This window comes from Myotis brandtii, unplaced genomic scaffold, assembly GCF_000412655.1.
Source record: "Myotis brandtii unplaced genomic scaffold, ASM41265v1 scaffold18, whole genome shotgun sequence".
NCBI classification, from domain to species: domain Eukaryota; kingdom Metazoa; phylum Chordata; class Mammalia; order Chiroptera; family Vespertilionidae; genus Myotis; species Myotis brandtii.
Window position 1 is genome coordinate 5,492,128 of NW_005356674.1, and position 11,430 is coordinate 5,503,557.

The 11,430-nt window shown below is 34.8% G+C and overlaps 1 protein-coding gene across 1 annotated transcript in view; it reads left to right on the forward strand.

The window, feature by feature from the left end:
* The window catches only part of NPHP3 (nephronophthisis 3 (adolescent)), a 35,115-nt gene extending 26,029 nt beyond the window's left edge, over window positions 1-9,086 (forward strand). Inside the window, exons 19-26 of the mRNA XM_014537522.1 lie at window positions 127-316; window positions 479-720; window positions 1,830-1,905; window positions 3,084-3,211; window positions 4,312-4,552; window positions 6,256-6,381; window positions 7,234-7,349; window positions 7,975-9,086. Coding sequence (XP_014393008.1) covers window positions 127-316; window positions 479-720; window positions 1,830-1,905; window positions 3,084-3,211; window positions 4,312-4,552; window positions 6,256-6,381; window positions 7,234-7,349; window positions 7,975-8,155 — 1,300 coding nt within the window. The 3' untranslated portion in view covers window positions 8,156-9,086. The remainder of the gene's footprint in view (window positions 1-126; window positions 317-478; window positions 721-1,829; window positions 1,906-3,083; window positions 3,212-4,311; window positions 4,553-6,255; window positions 6,382-7,233; window positions 7,350-7,974) is intronic.
* The last annotated feature ends 2,344 nt before the right edge of the window (window positions 9,087-11,430 follow it).

Sequence of the window (11,430 nt, forward strand, 5' to 3'; positions counted from 1 at the left end):
TTACCTCACTACACCATACTTGCCTACTAATAAATTGTCAATAACTTGATATGAATTCTGGCGTTTTCACTTGATAATGGCTTTTAAGGTTTGTTTTCCTCTAATTACTGTTATTTGTTCAAACAGAGGACACTTTGCTGAGTTGCTGAGCTACTGGCAGTTTGTGGGCAAAGACAAAAGCGCAATGGCAGCCGAGTACTTCGATTCACTGAAGCAGTATGAGAAAAACTGTGAGGGCGAGGAGAACATGATGTGCTTAGCAGACCTCTATGAAACCCTGGGGCGCTTCCTCAAGGACCTGGGCCTGCTCAGTCAGGTAACTGTAGCAGGAATCAGAGCCAGGGTGGGTTTTTCCTGTTTACTCTGCTCTCTCTGCAGGAGTTAATGCAGCTTTTATTTGCTGTGCTAACCAGATGGTAGATCTTACACTTTCCTACTTTTCACTCACTTCAGTTGGCCTTTAATGTCTTTTCCCCAGGCTGTGGTACCTTTGCAGAGGTCTCTAGAAATTCGAGAAACGGCCTTGGATCCAGATCACCCGAGAGTAGCTCAGTCCCTTCACCAGTTGGCAAGTGTGTATGTGCAGTGGAAGAAGTTTGGCAACGCAGAGCAATTGTACAAACAGGCATTAGAAATCTCTGAAAATGCCTATGGCGCAGACCATCCACACATTGCTCGTGAACTTGAGGCACTTGCAACTTTGTACCAGAAACAAAATAAGTAAGATTGAGATCACTAATACTCTGGTTTTATGGTGGGGAGTTACAGTTCTAAATGTACTCACGTGGTAGCCTTTCTTTTGTGGCGGGGTACCTTTCCTTATCCTATATCTTTTTAATGCATCATATTCAAATACTATTTGTTGGTCTGCGTCTTCATGAGGTAAACAAGAAATTAGAACTGTAAGATCCATCTCTGTCTGAACACATTGTTTGCGGGTAGTTTTTATCCCGCGCTCTACTGCACTGGTAGAACGTATAAATACGTAAAACGTATAAATACGTTTCCCGCATACAATGTGTGAAGATGAGTAGAGAATAGAGCATGGGGTTTGTAGTCACATAGTTGGGTTGGAATCTGGGCTCCCTCACTGACTGGCTTTGTAACATGGAGTGAATTACTAACACAAGGGCTAAGAACCTCGGCCCCTGGCCAAGTCCAGGTGGCCTCCTGCTTTGTAAACAAGGTTTTACGGGAACACAGCTGCATTGTTTTCATTTACATGTTGTCTATGGTTGCTTCCTTGCTTCAGCCTTAGAGTTCATTCAGTAGTTGAGACAGAGACTGCATGGCCCACAAGGCCTAAAATACTACCTCGCCCTTTATAGACAAAGTTTGCTGGTCAGTGGTATAATAAAATGTATCTATGAGATACCCACTGAATGGCACCTTTTCCTCCATCAGAAATCATTTCTTTTGCTCCACCATAACTGATACATATTGGAATATTTTTAACTTTAAGAAATCTTGTTCACACATATTTTGGATGAATTTTACATTTATCTTTGACCAAACGTTAGCCTCTATAGGAGAAGGTGATATAGCAAGCTAAAATTTTAGATTTTCATTTAGATATGTTGTCCTTTAGAGATCCAAAGTGAATTGTATCAGTTAAAAATCTGTTAAATGTCGATTACTTGGACTTTAGGTTTGTTTTGTTAGATTTTTTTTTAACGAAGGGTTGTGTTAAAAATTTGTAATTCCATGTAACAGTGCCGGTTTTAATAGCCAGAAATAGCTTTACACTAGGTAAGGAATGCTTTCATTTCACTGAAATATGGTACTTTGGACATGTTTCTTTTGTTTGACTTTATTTTTTTTTTTTGAAGATATGAACAAGCTGAACATTTTAGGAAAAAATCCTTTAAGATTCGTCAAAAAGCTACAAGGAGAAAAGGCAACTTGGTAATGAGAGATTTCTTTTGTTTTGTGTTTTGAACAAAGAGGAAGAGAACATCTCTGACTATCATAATATAGATGCATAAACCTCACAAGTTTTAAGAACTTTATATTTTAAGTGACTTCTAGAAAAGTACTGATTAATATTTTTATGTATTTATAATGTGTTTAAATATTACTATTACTGAGAGGTACAACTTAGTAGACTCTTAAAAGTAGAATTATATATTGTGTTAATCATTTTGCAGTTTATATGTACATCAAATCATCACACTGTACACTTTAAGCGTACACAGTGTGGTATGTCAATTATATCTTGAAATTAAAAATTTTTTAAAGTGAAACCTAGTTCATTTGAAGGTTAGACTCTGGATGTAGACTTGAAAGCTGTTTCAATTCTTTTCTTTAAAAGGTTGGAAAAGGGAGTAAAAGTAATTTAGTTAACATTTTATGTTGGATTCAAATGCAAAGAAATTCTTACCCTTGAAAACAAAAAAATTATTTTCACATTTCTAAGCTGCTAATAAAATCTAAATAGTTTATTTGTTTTAACTTAAAATGTCATGTGCAATTTTTAATTGAAATGTATTTGACATATAGTACAATATAAATTTAAGGTGTACAATATATTGATTTGATACATTTGTATATTGTAATATGATTGCCATTGCACCTCCACTACATCATATAATTATCATTTCTTTTTTGTGGGAATAATTATGATCTAGGTCTCTTAGCAAGTTTGATGATTATAATACAGTATTGTTGTCTATATTCATTATACTGTACATTTGATCTCCAAGACTTATTTGTCTACTAGTTGTGAGTGCTACATGCAATTTAAATACTTGACATTTAAGTGGTTAGCAGTGAGATTGGTAAATATCTGCAAGTTAATTCTGTTTCCTGTTCTTTTGAAGCATTTTGGGACTCAGTTCACTTTGCTAAAATGTATCATAATCATCTTCACAATAGTTTTTAATGAATTTTGGAATGTGATGCCATGTGGAAATATGTGTATTTTCAATATCCATTAGATTAACTTAGTGTGATATTTAAAATAATTGTAATCTTCCCAAATGGAACAAAAGGTGAAAGGATTTTGTAGAACCCCAGTATATTGTTTCAGAACCAAAGATTGCACTTACTTAGTGATTGCTATGAATTTCTTGTGTTTGCTACAGTATGGATTTGCCCTTTTGCGTAGACGGGCCCTACAGTTAGAAGAGCTTACCTTAGGTAAGGACACACCGGACAATGCTCGGACCCTCAATGAACTGGGTGTTCTCTACTATCTTCAGAATAACTTGGAGTGAGTACTGTGGTGTTTATAATGAAAACAAGTATCCATTTTTCTCTTAGGTGCAAAGGTGTTTAATATTTCTATCAAGTCAAGCTAGAATAAATCAATAGCAACCATGCCAGATTTCATGTATATGTTATGAACATAGCCACACTTAACAAAGACCATGGCATTTTTTCTGCTGTTTTCTTTCACATGGTTTCTTCAGTAACTAAAAAGTTATTCTGTAGCTTCCCTAGTATTTTCTACATGTTTATGAAAAGTGAGTTTGTGCGGCTATCATACACGAGACCTCATAGACTAAAGGAGAATAAAGAAAAGAATGTAGATGGGTGCTAGTTTTCTTCTTCAGTTTAAATGGACATAAAAGACAAAATGATAAATTTATACTTTCTGAAAAAAAGGGTTTTGAGGCTTCTTTAGATGTCAGAAATATATAACAAATTTGATAATTTGGACATCAAGAAAATGTAACAAATATTTAGTCTACTTCATAAAAAGTTCTTATATTAAAAATTATTAAGTACTAACCCCAAAGGGATAAAGAGTGAATATCAAAATCTTTTGTTTGAGTTAGGTCTAAATATATATTATTGATTTCAGAGAGGAAGGGAGAGAGATAGAAACATCAATGATAAGAGAGAATCATTGATTGGTTGCCTCCTACACATCCCCTACTGGGGATCGAGCCCACAACCCAGGCATATGCCTTTGGGTGGGATTGAACCCGGGACCCTTCAGTCTGCAGGCCGATGCTCTATCCACTGAGCAAAACCAGCTAGGGCAGGTCTAATTATTTTAAAGGTATAAAAAGTTTGTTTTGAAAAATATTTACGGGTTCATCTTTTTGGAGAAGTGAAGTGGAGAAATGAGGCAGTCATCCAGATGTTTCAGGCCCTCACACTATCAGGAAAGCATTTTCATTTTTGGAAAAGAGCAGGAAGGGAAGAGGGCTGGGAAAGAGGGAGGAAGGATTTTGAGCTGAATCCTTCATTTTAACTCTCTTGGATTTAAGAATAAAAATGCTTCAGTTCTCCAACTAACCAGGACTAGGGATTCTGATTTCTAGAGAATAAGCTGTTTAAACCATTTTGGGGTTTTGCTCATAGAACAGCTGACCAGTTCCTGAAACGTTCCTTAGAAATGAGGGAGCGCGTTCTGGGACCAGATCACCCAGACTGTGCCCAGTCTTTGAATAACCTGGCGGCTCTATGCAATGAAATGAAACAGTATGATAAGGCGGAAGAACTTTATGAAAGAGCTTTAGACATTCGGAGACGAGCGCTAGCTCCTGATCACCCTTCTTTGGCTTACACAGTGAAACATCTCGCAATCTTGTATAAGAAAATGGTAAGTAATCCCTGGAGTGCTTGCATGTGTTTTATAATAGTATAGCTATTAAACCATAATTGCCATCAGCAACATCATTTGCCTTCTGATAGATTTTTTTAATGACTTTTTATTGATTTTTAAAGAGAGGAAGGGAGAGGGAGAGAAACATCAATGTGATGAACATCAATTGGCTGCCTCCTGCACTCCTCCTACCAAAGATCAAGCCTGCAATCTGGGCATGTGCCCTGAGAGGAATCAAACTGGCAACCTTTTGATGCTCGAGACGATGCCCAACCAATTGAGCCACACTGGCCAGGGCTGGATAGATTATTTTCTATGAGCTTTTAAATCATAATGATATAGTTTTATAACAAATAGCTGAGTAGTACATTTAAAAATATTATTTCAGACTTAATAAATTAAAGTGCTGGTTTGGTTTCGTTAAAATACATTCTAAATACAAATGCATTCATTCATCAGCATTCTAATTAAACTTATTCTCAAATTACATTTCAGAAGTTCTGAAATTCACCTGTATTGTTTGCTGTGTTAAGCTATCATAAGCATAAATCACCCAATTGTCATGGCTAAAGGAAGAGTTTTTGTAGTTGATAAAATGAGCATTTTAATTTCACTTTTTTCTTTGTCTACAATTAAATGTAATGAACTAAACAATATTCTTTGCCATAGGGTTCTAGCCAGAGGGATGTTTGGAACTTTTATAGCTTTTCTACAAAAAATGCCAGAGGAATTTGCTTTCATTTAGTGCAGTGGTTCTCAACCTTGGCTGCAAATTAGAATCACCTGGGAATCGTTTTAAAATCCTGATTTCTGGGCCTCATTCCTTTAGTGGCAGTAACAGAACAGCAGTAGGCCATCTCTACACTTTGCAGGACCCTTTACTGGTCATTCAGGCACGACGTTGTTGTTATTTCTCCCCAACAAGTAAAAAAGAAATAATTGGAAAAATCTGAAAAGGATTTGGTGGAAAATGAGTTTTTATTTTGATGTCATCTCCAAATTATGTATAGTAGCAAACATATATACGGTGAGGCAAAAAGTTTACATAATTGTTTATTAATTGTATTACTTTCCATACAAACAACTATAAACCTACTTTTGCCCCACCCTGTACTTTAATTGTAAGGTTTTTACTTTACCAGAAACAGTGAGTAATAATGGGTGATCCTAAAGAGCTTTCTGAATTATCAAACAAAATGTTTTATATTCAGTATAACTTTACTTACATATTCTACTAGAACAGCAGTTCTCAACCTGTGGGTCGAGACCCCTTCACAGGAGTCGCCTAAGACCATCGGAAAACACATATATAATTACATATTGTTTTTGTGATTAATCACTAGGCTTTAATTATGTTCAATTTGTAACAATGAAAATACATCCTACATATCAGATATTTACATTACGATTCATAACAGTAGCAAAATTACAGTTATGAAGTAGCAACGAAAATAATTTTATGGTTGTGGGTCACCACAACATGAGGAACTGTATTAAAGGGTCGTGGCATTAGGAAGGTTGAGAACCACTGTACTAGAGTTTAGCTATCTATAAACTTAACCATTAAACTGGGAGGTAATGCTTCTGAATTTTTTTCTCAAAAATTACTTTTTGATACAAAAGTTTGTTTGTGAAAAAGTTCTAATCAGGTAATATTTATTGCTTTAATATTCTTGTTAGATTTCACTTTTGTGTTTTAGGGGAAACTTGACAAAGCTGTACCTTTGTACGAGCTGGCCGTTGAAATCCGGCAGAAATCCTTTGGCCCAAAGCACCCTAGTGTAGCTACTGCCTTGGTGAACTTAGCTGTTCTCTATAGCCAAATGGTAAGTTCCCACACTTTAACTCTTTAAAAATGAAGTGTTTAGGTATGATATAGGTAAACATGAATTAGATGTGGCACAGTAAAATTAATTAGAGGAAATTGAAGGTTATTTATCTACTAATGTTTTCTTTAGTACTTGATAAATTATTGAAGTCACACTGCTCTTAGTGTAAAGCACTGACTGTTTACAGTGGGGCCTTGACTTACGAGTGTCCTGACTAACGAGTTTTTCGAGATACGAGCCATATCTCGGCCGATTTTTTGCTTTGAGTTGCGAGCTAAAATTCGGGTTATGAACCAGCTTCAGATACCCCACCGCTAGTTGGTGCAGCGAACGTCACAGTGAACGCCACAACATCAGCCCAGCATCACATGTCTCACTCGTTCACTTTAAGATTTGACATACGAGTAATTTGAGTTATGAGCTCCTTCATGGAACTAATTAAACTCGTAAGTCAAGGCCCCACTGTAGTTCATTGCATAGGCTGTTTTTAAATTCTGGAGACTCCCTACATCTCTCTATCTAATATTATCTTTAAGTTTCAACATTTGCCTATGATGGGTAAGAAATACGGATGGTACCAACTGGGCGATAAAGAAACACATAAAGTTTGTGTTTATATAATTGGATTAAGTTCAATGGTTACCAACCCAGGTCTAAAGCCAGTTTCTGATTTTCTATTATACTGCTTCTCCCATGATGATTACTTATAAATTAATCTGTTTATCCACGTTTTAGGAGGATATTAACATTTAAAAAGTGCTTATTCAACTTGTCAGCTTAATCTAGAATACATTAATAGTAATTTCATAAACCCAGAGTGTCCAAATGAGTGTTAATTTTTTTAATAAGAAAAAACACATTGAAGCCTTGCCACTGTATGAAAGAGCATTAAAGATTTACGAAGACAGCCTGGGTCAGATGCATCCTCGAGTTGGAGAAACTTTAAAAAATTTAGCTGTGCTCAGGTAAGAATTTTTTCACTTTCCTCATATATCTTAACTACCTTTTAGAACATCTTTTAATTTCACTCATCATGGAACAACAAAAAGATCCTTACTGCTGAATGTTTTTTCTGGAGGTGGGTTGTTTCTGGTGATTTCCTTCAAGAGATACAGTAGTATCTAGAAGTGAAATGGAGGCTACACAATGTATTTTACAGAAGAGTTTATCATGGCAAACAGTGAAGGATGGTTTACATGTACAACCAGCTGGGTCTGGAATAATATGAGCAATTTGCTGTCCTCAGAGCTCATTTACCATGAAGTACATGTTGACTCTGCGCTGTGTGTGTTCAACTCAGGACATAGAGAATATCTAATTTCCCTTAGCAATTTCACTGCATCCTTCACAACACAGTCTTAATGGTGTCCATGAGGTACTGAAATGTCCCTTAGCAGTACAAACAGAAAGGAAAAGAGTTTGGGTGTTCTATTTTTTCTGGTCTGTTTTAGTAAATAAATGCACTGGAGGGGAAATGAGTGATTACTCACTTTTTTGTGGGTTTTTTTGGAGGGGGGTATCCTATAAGGTCATTTAGAATTGTTAGAAGGTTATATTCTGATTTTAAGAGGTTTTTATTTTCTCTCAAAGCTATGAAGAAGGGGATTTTGAAAAAGCTGCTGAACTATACAAAAGAGCGATGGAAATAAAAGAAGCAGAAACGTCACTTTTGGGTGGGAAAGCTCCTTCCCGACACTCATCGAGTGGAGATACATTTAGTGTAAAAACAACCCATTCTCCTAATGTTTTCCTTCATCAAGGACAAAGGTAGTAGGAGCAATCACAATTCACTGCAAATGCATATTAGAAGAAAATAATGAAAAAACATTTGGAACATTAGAATTTAAAACTTACTAAAAATGTTTTTAAGAAATTTTATTTTTACTTTGTCTGATTTAAGTGGTATTTGTATTAAATTGTATTGGGCTACATTGAAGTTTGAGTCATGATTATGTTCGTTTTAGTTAAAAGAATTAACTTCCCACTTGTGTGGGATCCAGGGCTGCAGACGCTAGAATCCTAAGATGCCATGAAGAATAAGTTGGTCTCTGTTCAACAAGAGCTGGCAGAGCAGTTATGCAGGGAGTTCAAGAACTGCATGATGCTTTTCATCTCTCGAAAGTACTTTACCTCACCATTCCTTATGTTCCTTTTCGGCAGTAGTCTGGCCCAGTTCTCTACCTCAAAGAACAGTTTCAAGGAATAAAGGGATAATGTTTATGAAAAGTATGAATTGTCTTCTGTAAAATGACTAGTAACAGGAATCTCTGCTACTTTTTTTTTTTTTTCAAATTCTACCTTTTCCTTGAGCAGATTGGGCCAAGTCCTCTGCTTTCTGTGCTCTGTACATTGTATATTATTTGTCTGTGTAGTAGATATCTGCATAATCTGAAGTCATTAATGCAGCAACAAATCAAGCTTGTTGGCATTCTTTGGCCTTACCCAAAATTTGGACGTGACATTCTCCTCTTTTTTCTTAAATGGCCTAAATCTGTCTCTTCATTTATCTCCAACTCAAATTAGTCTGCCTTTTATACTGAAAATTAAATATTTTTTATAGCTTTTGTAAATATTGCCACATTTTGGATATTATTTTGTACCATCTATGTATTTATATATAATAAAATCTTCAATTTTAATACTTGGTAAAAGACATAATAACCATACTTCACTGTTTTAAAATAAAAGTGCAATTTTAAGTTTCCCCTTTTCTACTCAATACAAGAGGGTTATGTAACTAAGAAGTACATTACCAAAAGGACTGCATGTTGTCACTACTCGCTGAGTAGTTTGCTCCACTTGAGCTTTGGTGACTGTATAGGCTTTTGGTGACTTTAAGGCCTGGGTACTCACAGGGTGGTCCATGAACCCACCATCTGGAAGCTTGCTAAAAATTCACTCTTGAGATTCTCCCCAAACCTACTAAATCAGAATCAATTTAGCTATATCCTTGGATGATTCAGATGCACATAAATTTGAAAAGCAATGGTCTAACTCTAAGGCACTACAGTGGTGACTTAAAAGAAATTAGGTAGGGTCTTATAAAGCAAACAGCCTTCTTCCCCCCCTTTTGAGAGACATTCAAGAGGGGGAAAAAAACACAAATATGACCATAAGACATCTTTCTGAGTTTGCCAGCTATGAAAGGCACAAAGTAATTTAATTTACAAATATACCAAACATTGATTTTATAATTAAGCTATTAAGAGTTTAAAATTTGATTATTTGGTGATAATAGTAAATTAATACAAGTAATATATTAAGTTTAAATGCTAAAACTGCTTTCGAAAATAATTTGAGATCAATGTACTAGAAGAACCTTGAAAAAAGGCAAAACTAGCAAAGGAGTAATATCCATTTAGTAGCAGTAACAAAATTTGGACTTGAAAAACAGAGAAAATGGAAACTTTTCATATTCTTCAAGTTAATGTTATGGTAAAGTTATTATGGTAAAAATTCACTAATTATATCTGGGGGGTAATGTCTATTTCAAAAAGTTTAAGTTTAAATATAATTTTTAAAACTATTTTGATCATACTACTTAATTGTACTACCAACTTAAATTTTAATATAGAATGCCTACTTATGAAGAAAAAAATAGCTGGGACAGACATTTCTTTATGTGTATTTGAGGTTCTCAAATTGGAATATTATGTTCACTTTAATATACACCTTCATGATGAAAAAGGTAGCTTTCAACAACTCATAGTTATAAAACTGAATTGCTAGGATCCAAATTATGGTAGTTATAATTAATTTTACTAATAATACTTTATAGAAAGGAATTTAAAAATGCAATTTGGGAGAGGTCAAAGCTTCGTTAATAAATACTCTTAAATGAGATCAACTGAAGGACTTGTATGCATGCAAAAAAAAAAGAGACATATGTACTACTATTTGTAATACTTTAAACAATAATATTAAAAATAAATAAATACTCTTAAATGGTTACCTGTGTTGATCAGGGTGTTTGTAGGTATTCAGGGACTATTTTTATATGAAGAAACCCATAGTACATATTTTCTTAACTGTATAAAACATTTGAGTACTACCACAAATTCTCATTAACAATGAGGGAAGGGATTAAAGTTGAACATATGGTTTGTTTTACTAGAATTTAGAGCCTTTGTGCTAAGGCAATTTTGGGAGTGTGTTTCTCTTTCACATTAGAAACAATAGTGTTAATCTTGTCACGCACCATGGGTTTATTTAGTAGTGTGAAATTCAGTAAGGATTAATAATCAGCTGCCTACATATACAAGTTTTCATGGCAATCAGATTGTCAAGAGAGCACTCTAGGTTGCAAAAGATACCTGTTACCAGATTTTTTTCTGGTAAAATAATCTAGTAACTATTTTTTTTAAGTATGTTTTTTTGGTGTGTGTGTTGTTTTTTTTTTAATTTCAGAGAGAGAGGGAGAGAGAGATAGAAACATCAATGATATGAGAAATTCATTGATCAGCTGCCTCCTGCATGCCTCATACTGGGGATCGAGCCCACAACCCAGGCATGTGCCCTTGACCAGAATCAAACCCAGGAGGTTAAAAAAGGAATGGGATTTAAAAAGACTGGACTTTTTTTTTTTTTTTTGGAATTCAAACATCTCTAGTAACTACCAAAGTTAGTTATTTTATAGAGGAATACATTAAATTTTTAAAATATAACAAATGACCTAGCAAGGCAACTTAAGTTTCAAGGCTATCCCTCTGCCTTCCTGACATTATTTTAAACACAAGAATCACAATATAGTCCTAAAATCACAAAACTAATATATTGAACATATTTTTGGTCTGTGGGGCTTTCTGAAATAAGCTTTTAGAACTTTATTTTACAAGTGGGAAATGCACTTAATTTTTACTAACATTGTCAGCCTACAAATACAATTTAGACATTCCTATCTTCAAAGCAAAAAAATAATAATAATAATCAGAATAGGAGATTAGCAATAATAGCCTACAGATCTTACCTTGGCTTCTGTCTTCCCCCTTCATGACATTGGGAACATGAGTGATATAGGCACTCGCTCAAATAATGGTTACACAAGCA